This window comes from Apium graveolens, chromosome 9 (assembly GCF_009905375.1).
Source record: "Apium graveolens cultivar Ventura chromosome 9, ASM990537v1, whole genome shotgun sequence".
Classification (NCBI taxonomy): domain Eukaryota; kingdom Viridiplantae; phylum Streptophyta; class Magnoliopsida; order Apiales; family Apiaceae; genus Apium; species Apium graveolens.
The window spans coordinates 287,134,961-287,150,131 of record NC_133655.1 but is presented as its reverse complement, the minus strand read 5'-3'; the positions used below and the strand labels follow the sequence as shown (position 1 = coordinate 287,150,131).

General features: G+C 33.9%; 3 protein-coding genes across 3 annotated transcripts; all 3 read left to right on the top strand.

The window, feature by feature from the left end:
• Positions 1–421: 421 nt before the first annotated feature.
• On the top strand, positions 422–1,789 carry LOC141686536 (uncharacterized). The gene has a single exon (XM_074491564.1). The coding sequence runs from the start codon at positions 422–424 to the stop codon at positions 1,787–1,789; it is 1,368 nt and encodes a 455-aa protein (XP_074347665.1).
• A 5,968-nt stretch (positions 1,790–7,757) lies between these two features.
• On the top strand, positions 7,758–8,165 carry LOC141686535 (secreted RxLR effector protein 161-like). The gene has a single exon (XM_074491563.1). It carries the CDS (start codon positions 7,758–7,760, stop codon positions 8,163–8,165), a length of 408 nt encoding a protein of 135 aa, XP_074347664.1.
• Positions 8,166–12,946: 4,781 nt separating this feature from the next.
• On the top strand, positions 12,947–14,416 carry LOC141687531 (putative sarcosine oxidase). The gene has a single exon (XM_074492838.1). It carries the CDS (start codon positions 13,066–13,068, stop codon positions 14,296–14,298), a length of 1,233 nt encoding a protein of 410 aa, XP_074348939.1. The 5' UTR covers positions 12,947–13,065; the 3' UTR covers positions 14,299–14,416.
• The last annotated feature ends 755 nt before the right edge of the window (positions 14,417–15,171 follow it).

Here is a 15,171-nt window from a genome sequence, read left to right as displayed (position 1 = left end):
GTTAATTATGTTAAAATATTTGAATAAAAATAAAGTGATTGTCAATCGAGGAAGTCTCTCAAATCTTACCGAGAAAGACTTGTAAAGCTTATCGAGGAAAACTTGTACTCCCTCTGTCCCATTGATATGTCTACATATCAAATGGGCACGGAGGACAAGGTAAGTTATAAAATATGTAATCAATGGAACAAAACTGAATAAAATATAATAAAAGTACAGATTAGCTTTGGGGGGTGGGAAGTGATTAAAAAATCCCGCCCAAACTAAATTACAGCATCAACTTATTCCCTCCTTTTTGTGTCAACTGATGTACCACAAATAAATACCCCTTGACTAATTTACATACTCCCTGGATTGATTAATACAAACACTTTCTTTGAAAATTTATTTAATACAAATACATTAGCAGATTACAATAGCAATGACAACAAATTTCATGCTTCCAGATTTGAATGAAGACCCAATTCCAGATTTAAATGATATTCCTCCCATGAGTCCTGCAAAAGCAAAAGGAAAGCGATTGACGAATTTAGAGAAGCATCATATTGTTCGTACTTTTACTTTAAATTACAACAATGGCAAGCTTAAACAAGGAACGATCAACCAAGTTGCCTTTAACTATGGAGTCTCGAGGTCGGCAATTTCGAGGATATGGAAGGAAACTCTACAAGCAATTAAAAGTGGTGATGATCTTGATGTGCAAAGAAAGTACAAGGGTAGCAACAAGAGTAAAGTTTTTGATTTAGAGAAGGTAAGTTCAATTCCTTTACGCTTGAGAACCAATATTCGGACACTTGCTTGTCAACTAAATGCACCTAAATCTACGGTCCATAGAATTATTCAAAGGGGAAAAATTAGATCACATTCAAATGCCTTGAAACCTTTTTTAACATCTCAAAATATGGAAGCAAGAGTGAGCTTTGTTTTAAGCCATATTGAAAACTCAACACTCCATACAAGCCCAACATACGTAGACATGTATTGTATGGTTCACATAGACGAGAAGTGGTTTTATATGACAAGAACATCACAAAAATACTACTTATTGCCAAGTGAACCGGAACCGCATAGAACTAGCAAATCTAAGAGATTTATAATAAAAGTTATGTTTATGAGTGCGGTTGCAAGGCCTAGGTATGACAAAGATGGTGTTTGTATATTTGATGGAAAAATAGGAATATTTCCTTTTACTATTGAGGAGCCGGCGGCTAGAGCAAGTAAGAATAGAGCAAGGGGTGTCATAGAAGTGAAACCCATAGAAAGCATCACCAAGATTGTGATCAAGCAATGCCTAATCGAAAAGATTATTTTGGCTATAAAAGCTAAATGGCCATCCGACTTTAACGAACATATAGTCATTCAACAAGATAACGCTAGACCTCATATAGGTGACAATGACCAAGATTTTATCAAGGTTGCAAAAGATGGTGAATTCTACATTACATTAGCTAATCAACCACCTAATAGTCCGGATCTCAATATCAATGATTTGGGTTTTTTCCGAATAATACAAGGACTACAACATGAAAAGGCGCCTAAAACGGTTACTCAACTAGTTGATGCCGTGAAGCAAGCCTATGAAGAAGTTAGTCATACCACTTTGAATTATGTTTGGTTGTCACTTATGAATTGTATGACGGAGATACTAAAACACCGTGGTAATAACAATTATAAGCTCCCGCACATGGGGAAAAAGAAGCTTGAACGTCTTGGGTTACTACCTACTCAAATCAATGCTCCACTATACATAGTGGAGAAGGCACTAAGCGAGAGAACTAACGACAATTAATCAGTTGTACTCTTATGATGTCTAATTTTATGTACAGGGAAGTAGTATAGGTACTCTTTTGTTAATGTACCTTCTGTAATTACTCTTATGTTAATGTACCTTTTGTAAATTTCTTCTGCCACTTTTGAACTACTAAGATGCCTTATTAGGTCTGAATTAGATAAAGTAATTACGACAATATGTGCATCAGTACAAAGTCTTGATCTGAAATATCAATAATATTGTCAACTATCTATCCTACTGTAGGTACGACTTTTTCTTTCGTCCATTTTTAAGATATTTTTTGTTATAAGTCTTAATCCTGACAATAGACTCTATTAAGATTACAACTAATTAAGCTACACATTTAGTCAAAAAATTACTTTATCTATTAACAATGTGTCTAAACAAGGTTTAACAATAAGAAATGTAGATATGATTTCATGCTTACAAGTAAAGTAGATTTACGAAGAAGCATTAAGCAAGTCAGTTGATCGAAAAGATGAGGGAACGTACTTCTGAAAAGCTGATTCTCTAAGCTGCCTCTAGCCATATATTCATATACCAGGAGTCTGTGTTCATATTCGCAACAATATCCGATTAGCTTCACCACCACCAGATGTCCTGTTCGATGCTATGCCACAAATCATCAACATCTGATCACAGAAATCTTGCCAGCACTTCTCAACAAGTGACAAGAAAACCACAAGATCTTCACTCTGTCCACAAGAATTAAAATTGGACTAAATTTTCAATTAAAATCATTTACAATAAAATCACAAGTAACACCAAAAATCAAGGATTTTCATTATATAATCAATACACATAGAAACAATAAGTACATACTAAGTAATCAAACCTAAACAAACTTCAAAATATACTACAAAGTACAGACCAAGTAATCGAGTACCAGAACCACCAATTTCCTAACTCCCTATTTGAACCTTGTTTGATTTACTTGAAAAATCGAGGATAAAAAATGCTGAGTATACCACTTGGGTCATCCAACTTCGCGTCGTCGAAATCCAACTTCTTTGCTATCGAACTAATTGGCCTCTCCTTTAAGGTATGTTTCATCCTATTTCCTCGTTTACTGATTTCAGCTTCCGGGATATCTTCAATAACTTGGTCTAACAGATCTGGTGATTTTGGGGAGTCTTGAGTGATTTGTACAAACGGAACAAATGGAGATGTCGGAGTTTGGGTTTCGGAGTCTGGTTCAAAAGAAGGGGCAGAGTCTTCTACCAATTGAGATTCCATCGTAGTGATGGGGGTTGTTGAGATTTTTAGGGTTCTTGAATTTTTAGGGTTCTTGAACTACGGATGGGAGAGAGAGAACAGATGTGTAGAGAGGGATGTGTAGAACAGATGTGTAATGAAAGGAAATGGGAATAAAAAAATAAAAGGTAGGAAAAAAGGGAGTGATTAACTTAATTACAAGGAACATATGTGTTTAATGATATAGTTTAATAATGAAGTTGGTACATGTGCAGGGAATATAATATAACATAAATGATTTTTATATTATTATTAACTTACTATTTTTGGTGACGTAGAGAAATGAGAGGGACATCCCAAAATAGAAAATGTATAGAATTGAACGGGACAGAGGGAGTAAAACTTATCGAGGAAAACTTGTAAAACTTATTGAGGAAGTTTTGTAATACTTAATAAAGAAGATTTGAATAGCTTATTTAGTAAGTCTTGTAAACCAACTACTATAAATAGCTCATTTAGCTAATGAAATAAAACACAACTTTCTCTCCATCTTCTATTCTCATATACTTCCTCTACATTAAACATAACTAATATTTTCAGTCAAAGTTTATAACACGTTATCAGGACGAGTCTCTGTCAACTAAAGCTTTATTCTCGAAAGAGTTACGACTTATTCTGACCCACGAGTCCCTATCAACTAAAACTATTTCATAAAATAGATACATTTTATTTTCCTCATTTTCTTCTAAATATTATTACATATTTATGTTACTGATTGAAATCTATAAAGATTGTTATACCGTCAAATAATACTATAAAGATGGCTATGCCGTCAAGTAATATAAAGATGGTTCTGTCGTCAAGTAATACTACTATAAAGATGGCGCTGCCGTCAAGTAATAATCAAAAATTTTCTGGTCGGCTATGCCGTCGTAACTTTTGTATAAAGTTATTATTTCAACTTGCCTGTTTAAATATTATGTGACATATTATATCTTATTTAAAATCTATTCAGAATGGCGAATCTTGCAAAATTAGAGTTTGTTGCCTTGGATGTTTCCAGGAATAATTATTTGTCATGGGTCCTTGATGCGGAATTACACCTTAGTGCTAATTGCCTAAAAGATACTATTGACCCGGAAAAAAAATCCTAACTGTTGAACAAAATGCAAAAGCGATTATCTTTCTTAGGCATCACATCCACGAAGATCTAAAATCTGAATACCTCACTTTTAAAAATCCACTCACCCTTTGGAATAATCTCAAGGATAGATTTGATCAACAGAAACTTGTTCACTTGCCATCTGCCCGATATGACTGGATTAATTTGAGGTTACAAGATTTCAAATCTGTAGCTGAATATAATTCTGCTCTTTTCAAGATAAGCTCAAAATTAATTTTATGTGGTGAAAATATTACTGATGCTGAAATGATTGAAAAGACCTTTTCAACCTTTCACCCCAACACTATGATCCTGGCTCAACAATATAGGGAGCGTAATTTTCAGAAATATGGCGAGCTAATATCTCTCCTTCTTGTGGCTGAAAAGAATAATGAGTTGCTACTGAAAAATCATCAGATACGTCCCACAGACTCTGCACAGTTACCTGAAGTACATAACACGTCATTCCTGAAGAATGAACGTGGGAAAGAGCATAGAGGAGGACGGGGTTATAGACGAAACCGTGGACGTGGAAATTTTCGTGGTCGGTTTCACAATCAATATCATTCTGGCCACCTGAAGTGGCAATGTGATGGTTACAACTCTGGCCACCAGAAATGGCAACGTGAAGTGCCAAATAAAAGAAAGGCACCCCAAGAAGGAGAGAACTGAGGCATCTGTCATAGGTGCAGATCTGAGGAGCACTGGCAATGTACTTGTCGCACACCCAAACATTTTGTTGATCTATACTAGTCATCCAAAAGGAATAATGGAAAAAGAGTAGAAACCAACTTCGCTAATTATAATCTAGTTAATGAACCAGTCAATAAGGCCTCAAATGAAATAGACACTAGTGCTAATATTTATTCTGGTTTAGACGACTAGACTTCATATGTATTGTCATGCTTTACTTATTTTCTGTGTGTTGTACTTATGTACTCATTTTATCTACTTGTTTCATGTTGTTGTTCTATGTACTCAGTGTATTTTTAATAAAGATGTTTTTCGTTTATATATGTATAGAGATGGAAGATATATGCATTGTTGACTGCGCAACCACACACACTATTTTACAGAGTCGGAAATACTTTTCACAGTTGACTAAAACCAACTCACATGTATGGACGGTATCGGGTACATCAAATATAATAGAAGGCTTTGGGAAAGCTAGTTTTCTTCTACCAAATAAGACACACATACACATACAAAAGACTCTATACTCTAGCAAGTCAACTAGAAACCTACTGAGTTTTAAAGATATCCGTTTTAACGGGTTTCACGTTGAAACTACTAATGAGAATGAAAAAGAATACCTTCTCATCATCTCAAACACCGTTGACAATAAAAGGGTCCTAGAAAAATTCCACCCGGTTTCTTCAGGATTATATGTTATGAAAATACGAGTTCTTGAATCTCATAGTGTCAAAATCCCCAAAGTCATTGACCCAAAACTACTTTCCCTTTGGCACGAAAGACTCGGTCATCCAGGAGTATCCATGATGCGTCGTATCGTTGAAAATTTTGTGGAACATCCTCTTAAAACTCAAAAGATAATATCCCAAGATGAACTTCATTGTTCAGCATGTTCCTTAGGAAATTGTCCGACCATCACCAGTTAAGCTTCAAACCGAGTCCCCGGAATTCTTAGAAAGAATTCCAGGTGACATTTGTGGTCCTATTCATCCATCTTCTGGCCCATTTAAGTACTTTATGGTTTTAATTGATGTGTCAACTCGATGGTCTCATGTATGTCTACTTGTAACCCGAAATACAGCCTTTGCCAAATTACTTGCCCAAATAATTAAACTCTGAGCTCAATTTCCTGACCATCCCATTAAATCAATCCGACTAGATAATGTTGTTGAATTTACATCTGTAACTTTTAATGAATATTGTATGTCAGTAGGAATCTCAGTCGAACACCCGGTGGCTCACGTACATACACAAAATGGTTTAGCAGAATCCTTAATTAAAAGACTTCAACTTATTGCCCGTCCCTTACTCCTAAGGGCAAAGTTACCTATATATTTTTGAGGTCATGCAATACTTCATGCTGCAAATATAATTAGAATAAGGCCTTCTGCTTACCACAAACAATCCCCTCAAGAATTAGTTCTTGGTCAAGTACCTAATATTTCTCATTTAAAAGTATTTGGTTGTGCTTTGTATGTTCCTATATCACCACCACAAAGAAATAAAATGGGACCTCAAAGAAGAATTGGTATATATGTTGGTTTTGATTCTCCATCTATTATAAGATATCTGGAACCATTAACTGGTGATGTTTTTACTGCTCGCTATGCTGATTGTCATTTTGATGAATCCATATTCCCTAAATTAGGGGGAAATAATGATTTGCATAAATTAAATTCCGAAATATCATGGAATGCATCAGGATTAAATTATATTATTTCACGTACTAATAAATGTGAATCTGAAGTTCAAAGAACTATTCATATGCAAAATATTGCTAATCAAATGTCGGATGCCTTTAGTGACTCTAGACATATTATAAGGTCACATATACCTGCTATTAATGCTCCAGCGTTAAAATCCCTACTAAGAAATCAATTCCTGAAGAATTGATTAGTGATTCAAAGGCACGCCAGAAGCGTGGTAGACCTATTGGTGCAAAAGATATTGTACCACGAAAACATAAATTGATTGAAATTGCCCCAGAAGTGGCAAAAGTTTCAGAAAATACCCCAGAAGTGGTATTTCCTCCTGAAGAGGTTCAAGCCCCTGAAGTGGCTGTAACAAAACTCCCAGACATGGGATTGCCTCCAGAAGAGAATGTTGCCCCAGAAGTGGCACATGCCCCAGAAGTGGCAAATGCTTCCACAAAAGCAAAGGTACCTGGAAATTATAAGATCTCAATGAATTATGACTATAACGCGAAATTACTGGATCGTGGGAGTATTAAGGTTGATGATGTATATGCTTTTTCCGTGGCATATGATATTATTATGAACTCCGATCATGAACCACAAAGTGTGGAAGAGTGTCGACACTGAGATGATTAGCCAAAATGGAAAATTGCGATTCAAGAAGAATTGCAATCATTGCGCAAGAGAAATGTATTTGGACCTGCAGTCCAAACACCAACTGGTGTAGTCCCTGTCGGGAATAGATGGGTGTTTATACGAAAACAAAATGAGAGAAATGAAATTGTGAGATATAAGGCCCGGCTGGCAGCCCAGGGATTCTCTTAAAGACCTGGTTTTGATTACCTGGAAACATACTCTCATGTGATGGATGGAGTTACTTTTCATTTTCTAATGGGTATGGCTTGTATGGAAAAACTGGAAACACGTTTGATGGACGTTGTGACAGCATATCTATATGGATCACTTGATAGTGATATTTATATGAAAATTCCTGAAGGGTTAAATATTGAGGACACTAAGCCTCGACATTTATATTCTGTTAAATTACAACGATCATTGTATGGTTTGAAACAATCTTCAGGATAACTATTTGAAAAATGAGTTTGAAATGAAAGATCTTGGAAGGACAAGATTTTGTTTAGGTATACAGGTGGAGCACTTATCTTCAGGAATATTTGTTCATCAATCAAACTACACTGAAAAGATTCTTGATCGGTTCTACATGGATAAAGCTCATCCACTAACCACACCAATGGTTGTTCGATCACTCGAGGTTGAAAAAGATCTTTTCTGTCCTAGAAAACAAGATGAAGAGACTCTTGGACCTGAAGTTCCATATCTCAGTGCAATTGGCGCTCTCATGTATCTTGCAAACAACATACAGCCTGATATTGCATTTGCAGTGAACCTGTTGGCAAGATTTAGTTCTGACCCTACTAAAAGGCATTGGGATGGAATAAAACATATATTCAGATATCTTCGAGGGACAATCGATCTTGGACTATTCTTCCCAAACAATTCAAGATCACGGCCAGTTGGATATGCAGATGCTAGATACATGTCAGATCTTCATTTTGGGCGATCACAAACAGGTTACCTAATTACATATTGTGATACTGTTATCTCTTGAAAGTCTACAAAACAGACTATGGCTGCAACTTCATCAAACCACGCAGAGTTACTAGCAATTCATGAAGCAAGCAAATAATGTATTTGGCTAAGGTCGGTCATTCAACATATTCGAGAATCATGTGGATTATCAAGTATTTCAGACAATCCTACAGTTTTATTCGAGGATAACTCGGCCTGCATCAAACAACTTAAGGAAGGATATATTAAAGGGGATCGAACAAAACACATATTGCCAAAATTCTTCTACACTCATGAAATTCAAGAAAATGGTGATATTGATGCTCTACAAGTTCGCTCATGCGATAATCTGGCGGATATACTTACAAAGTCACTACCTACATCAACATTTGAGAAGCTGAGAAATAATATGGGTATGTGGGGGTTAAAAAGTTTGCTACATCAAAATGTCAAAATGTGAGACATTTTATTCAGGGGGAGGCTGTACTCTTTTTCCTTCGTCAAGATTTTTATCCCATTGGGTTTTTTCTTGCAAGGTTTTAACAAGACAGTCAATCTTTGCAATAACTCGCATTTGACAATTAAGGGGGAGTGTTAAAATATTTGAATAAAAATAAAGTGATTGTCAAAGCGTATCGAGAAATTCTCTCAAATCTTACCGAGTAAGACTTGTAAAGCTTATCGAGAAATACTTGTAAAACTTATCGAGTAAGACTTGTAAAGTTTATTGAGTAAGTTTTGTAATATTTAATAAAGAAGATTTGAATAGCTTAATTAGTAAGCCTTGTAAACCAACTACTATAAATAGCTCATTTAGCTAATGAAATAAAACACAATTTTTTCTCCATCTTTTATTCTCCTATGCTTACTCTATATTAAACATAACTAATATTTTCAGTCAAAATTTATAACAAATTACAAATTGCAGTGTTTTTTTAATTATGATTTATGAAGGGGTTTTGTTAGAAACAATGAAGGATTTTTTGTAATATAATTGAATTTATTGATTTTTTTTAAATTTATTTGTTTTTATATTGAAATGGTAAATGATATGTTTATTCAAATAGAAAACTTAATGTAATAAATTTAAGCATATTAATAAATAAATTATTGATAGGTTACTGCATTATTAATTGTGTAAATTTCAACAATACTTTTTACCGTACTTTTTAATTTAGATTTCATTCATATTTGAACTTCATTGCAACGAAAATTTTATATTCAAATATTACATTTTTTAATTTTTTTTCTAGATTTTACTATATTCTGAATATATTTGTAAAAAAATAAGAATTGCAATAATAATTTTTTTTTGTGTTTTTTTTAAGGTAAGTGAGGTCAAGTCTCGTATATTAAACTAAAAGAGAAAGGAAATTACAAGAGAGATCCTTTTCTAAATTCTATGGAAGAGATCTCCAAAAGAAAATATGAGAAGGATCAAAAATAAGAAACAAAAACAAAATCAAAAAGCAAGACACAAAAGCCCAACTAGCAAGCCCATTAACATGGGAGCCCAAGCAAACCAATCCTAGAAACGCAAATAGGTCCAGCCCCAAGGAACAGTCACACAAACTTGGAAGCCCAACTCCAGCCCATTAGCGCTATAGGCCCAAACAGAAAAATTCTCCAAAAACAGCAGATTGCTACAATAACAAAACTGCATCATATCAAAACAAATACTTCCCCCGTCCCTTTCAATTATTTACAGAGTGTCCGGCACGCATTTTAAGGTGCATATAAAGTATAATTCTGTAAATTTTTTTTACAATTTTATTTTTCTGAATAAAAATTAAAACATTCAACTTTTATTCACAAAAAGAAAATTGTAAAAATAAGTTAGAGAACTATACTTTTTATGCACCTTAAAATGCGTGTCAGACACTTCCATGTAAACAATTGGAAGAGACTGCTGGAGTAACCGGAGTAACTGCCAACAGCAGCTTTGAATCTTCACCAAAATAGCATGCAAACACCATCAACATAAAATTCCCGAACAGATCTACAGTATGTTTGAGAATTTGCAGCAATAATATTTCTCCAAGAAAAGTCGAGCCCAAAAAACAGCTCCCAGCACTTTAGCCCTGCCAAAGATATCACCACACCAGCCCACCGCAGCAGCAGAAACATATCTAAACTCTGCATAACACCTCGAGGTGACCTACCACTCAAGACCACCTTGATTCTACCAGAAATGCAGACCCCACCATCATCCATGAACTCCCTGACTCCACAAACTCCACCCCCTCCTGTAGAACAACCCACCTCAGCAGAAATGCAGAAACTCCATCCCTGAAACAACACACACATACACCATAGCACAACACGGAGAGACCCCAATCAACTGTTGGAATAATCTTAAATTTAGTTATTAATTATTTGTTTATTTAATTATTAGATATTTAGCAATAGATTAATTATTAGAGAAAAATATTATTTTAGAATTGTTTAGTAGTGGGGTAGTGGAGTTATGGAGTAAATTATGGACATGTAATTTAACCATTAATTAGTAGTGATTAGTTTTAGTAATAGTTAGTTTTAATATGTTTGTAAAGCCTATAACTAGTTTACCTTGAGTTTTAGAAGAAGAAAAGAAATAACAAGAAATATAGCAGTACAAGTTCTCTGCAAAAAAAATCTAGGTGTCTTTTTTCTATAAGTTTTTTCAACATCAACACCTCAATCCAGAATATCTACAACAATCCAGCAAACCTTAACAGGGAAGCAAGACAAGCAATTCTCCCAACCAAAACCAAAACAAACTACCTTCAAGAATTTTTAAAAGATAACTGAAATTGTTTCTTGTTGCATTCACAAATAATGCTTTTCATTGTATGTGATATTATTGAGTTGAAAAATTATATTTTAAAAAAAATAAAAATCTTATTTTTTAAAAAATATATTAAAAAAATCCTATATTTTGAAAAAAGACGTATTAAAGTTAGGGAAAATAAATATTTATTGATAAAAAATAAATTAAATGTCATGTAAAATTCTTAAAACTGGGAAAATGAATATTTTTATAGTTAAAAAACTTGTAAAATTTAAATATTAAAATTGGCCCGTGTCTAGTAACTAATATTTTATGCCATTAACAATATATGTGTGTCCCTGGAATTTGCAATTTACCAATAATTTTCAATTCATTTGCTTAATTTAAATGTCGAGCATACAAAATTAACAAATAACATATATAGCAATTTAATAAACGATACGTGAACATGGTATAAAACGATACAAATAACTAATATTTGGATGTAAAATTTGATAAATGAACATGAAAAAGCACTTGTACAATTATTGTTGGATTTAGTTTTTCGATGCAAATTCACGGCACAAAAATATAAATAAATAAATAAATAGATAATTTCTAAAAATATATGATATTTATAATATAATTTATCTCTCTTTTTATACTGAATACCAAATGAATAATATATATTACTAATTATATAACTTAAATAAACATTGAGTATATTATATTTGACTTGACTGAGCGTAGATCTAGGGTTTTAACCCCTTTACTTTTCATTTCTCCCTTTTGATGTTGATTAATTTGTAATGTATTTTAGTTGCAAGAATATTTTGATGTTAATATATACATATTTTTTGAAAATAACAGTTTACTTGTTTCCGAAAATAACAAAAACGGGACAATACCTCTAGTTAGATTTGTAACTCGAGTCCAATTGTCATGAGGAGCTTGAACTCGTTTATCTATATTCAAATCATCTCCGATTCGAATACGTGCCGATACAAATATGAGATGGTTTAATTAAATTATTTGAGACGAGTATATGCGGAACTCGACTAAACTCGTTTTGAAACTCAAGAACTCGGCTGATTCCCACTCAAACTTGGTCTCATTTATAATTATATTAAATTTTAATTTTATTATTTATAAAATGTAAATTAGTTATATTGTTTTACTTTTTCTATTTTATAATAATAAATTTATAAGTACTCTGTTTAACTCGTTTAAACTCGACTCGAGTTTTTCACGTGTAAACTTAATAGTGAATTCTACTTGTTAATTAAACTATTAAGTAAAGTTCGTACATAAATTTAAGCACACAGTGCCCCAACTAGTTTACGAAAACCAGATTTCATTTATCACCTACTCGACTCGACCCGACCCGAATTACAATTGTAGTTCATTTGTTCCTCTTAGAAAATGGTAGGAATAAACCCCGGATCTCCTCACAAATATTTATCAAAATTAAATTTGCAAATGAGCTGACGATAAAATTATATCTCTAACTTCGTTAACAGTCAAAACAAGAAGAGAGCGACTGCAGAGAAAATAAAGAAAAAGATAGAGATGCTGAGCTGAGTTGATTGGGACTTTGAACCCGTAGAATCTTTCCCTTCTTTGCATTCCCGTCCAAAATGGTGCCTTCTATCGGCCCCCATTCCATTCACTTGCTTCTTTTCAACACGTTTGTCAATTATTACGACGAAAATGCTAGAAATCTCAAAAATTATTTCAATTTTTTTAAATAAACACGCGTCATAAAATTATAATTCATTTCCTAATAATAAATAAGTATTTGATTTAAAAAATAAAAAAAATAATGAAAACCGCACACGCAATTGTGTTATTCACAAATAACAAAAACGGCAGACGAGAATTCGTTTTGGAGTGATATTTGAGGTCATATTTTCACAAAGTGATATTGATATTTATTCTCTCGGAAATAGTGACATTTGAGATCTTTTTCCGCATACATACGCGTCCAGGAATAAAAACACATTAATCATTCCTAACAATAAATAAAATTCGTGCATATTTATATACGTCCATAAATTAGAAAATGTTAACGTTTGAATTTTTTTAGATATGTAGCAATACTTTTAAAATACTTTTAAGTACAATCTTGACATCAACTCCCTTTCATTGTTGTGTACTTGTATATTATCATTTATCACTGTATATATAAAGCATGGCAAATTCCGGTGATCAACTCGACGTAATTGTGATTGGGGCAGGCATAATGGGGAGCGCTACAGCTTATCAAGCAGCTAAGCGCGGCCTTAAGACGATATTGTTAGAAAAATTTGATTTCCTACACCACCTGGGTTCGTCTCACGGAGAGTCGAGAACTCTCCGTGCTACGTACCCCGAAGAATACTATTCTTCGATGGTGTTAAAATCAGCTCAGCTCTGGGAAGAAGCGGAAGCTGAAATTGGGTTTAAGGTTTATTTCAAGGCACCACAATTTGATTTGGGACCAAAAGATAATAAGAGTTTGTTGTCTGTTATTGATAATTGTAGGAAAAATGAGATTTCTCACCGCGTTCTGGATGCCCGCCAAGTGTTTGATGAATTTACCGGGAGAATTGAGGTCCCGGAGAATTGGGTTGGTTTGGTTAGTGAAATTGGCGGGGTTATTAAGCCTACTAAGGCTGTTTATATGTTTCAAACACTTGCGTTTAAACATGGTTGTAATCTTAAAGATAATAGGGAAGTTGTTGATGTAAGGAGAGATAGTGTGAGAGGTGGCATTTTGGTGGAAACTGTTAGAGGTGAAACATTTTGGTGTAGAAAGTGTGTTGTGACAGTTGGTGCTTGGATGCAAAAACTGATCAAGCAAGTAAGTGGTGTTGTACTTCCAGTACAAGCATTGGAAACTTGTGTGTGTTATTGGAAAATAAAGGATGATCACGCGACGGAGTTTATGATTGAGAGTGGTTTTCCATCGTTTGCTAGCTATGGCGTGCCGTATGTCTATGGCACGCCATCGCTAGAATTTCCAGGATTGTTGAAAATCGCGGTACACGGGGGTCGTAATTGCGACCCCGGTGATAGGAAATGGGCTGTAGCGCCAACAGCATTGGCGGCATTGAGGGAATGGATTGATGGGAGGTTTGGGGGTTTAGTTGACTCAACAAGTCCGGTTTCGACACAATCTTGTTTGTATTCAATGACACCGGATGAAGATTATGTGATTGATTTCTTGGGTGGAGAATTCGGAAATGACATTGTTGTTGCCGGAGGTTTTTCCGGTCATGGGTTTAAGATGGGTCCATTGGTTGGTAAGGTATTGGTTGATCTTGTGATTGATGGTGAGACCAAAGATGTGGAGCTAAATCACTTCAAGTTGGGGAGATTTGAGGGGAATCCTAAAGGGAACTTGAAAGAGTTTGAAGATCAAGTTAATCCCTTATTTTATTAAAGAAATTATTTTGTTTTGTTTTAATTCATTTAAGATTAATGCATCCTTGTTGCATTATTGTTTAAGCTTTTTGATTCTTCTTTGTTCAATTATAATTTAATATATTTTCATTTCCCAAGGATATAGTATAATTTTGAGTTTGTCACTTACAAACTTCATGTGGGGTAGGCTAAAATTATGATGTGTTTAGTGGTTGCCCACCCCATAAATAACTTTTTGGAATGTTGGTGGAATATAAATGATATCTGACCAACCAAAACATAACAATAAATTTAAAGAAAAAAATATAGAAAGGTTTAATAATTGTAAGTTGGAACACATTATTTAGCCAAAAAAAAGTTGGAATACATCAGAGTTCTAAACTCATGTCTTACATTAGAATTTTAGACATTTTGTATAAATAAGTGCTCCAACAATGTCCTAGTGATGCCTTAAAACACCAGGACATTTATCAAATACCTCATTTTTAAGGCATCACTAGATATGCCCTATTTAATTTATATTAATAAAAAATTTCTTTCCCTATTTTTTTACACATCCCTTCCCGCTCATCTTTTCTTTCCCTCCAATTGTAATTCAAATATAATATTATACTAATAATAAGAAATATTGTTAGAGTTAATATGCAAAAATCATATTTTAAATCACCAAAACATTATATTTTATTATATTTATAAGATATTTAGTAGGATTGTTGGACTTATGTCACTTGTTTTCCAAAAAAAAAAATGAAATCTGTCACTTGTTGCTAAATTTTTGAGAGGGTGTGGCTTGAAGCTTGCTTTCAAGTTTCAAGACATTATTCTAAAAGTCTTATTCAGATTTCAGTGCACCCAACTCTACATCAAGAGAGTATGAGAAGATACCACATTC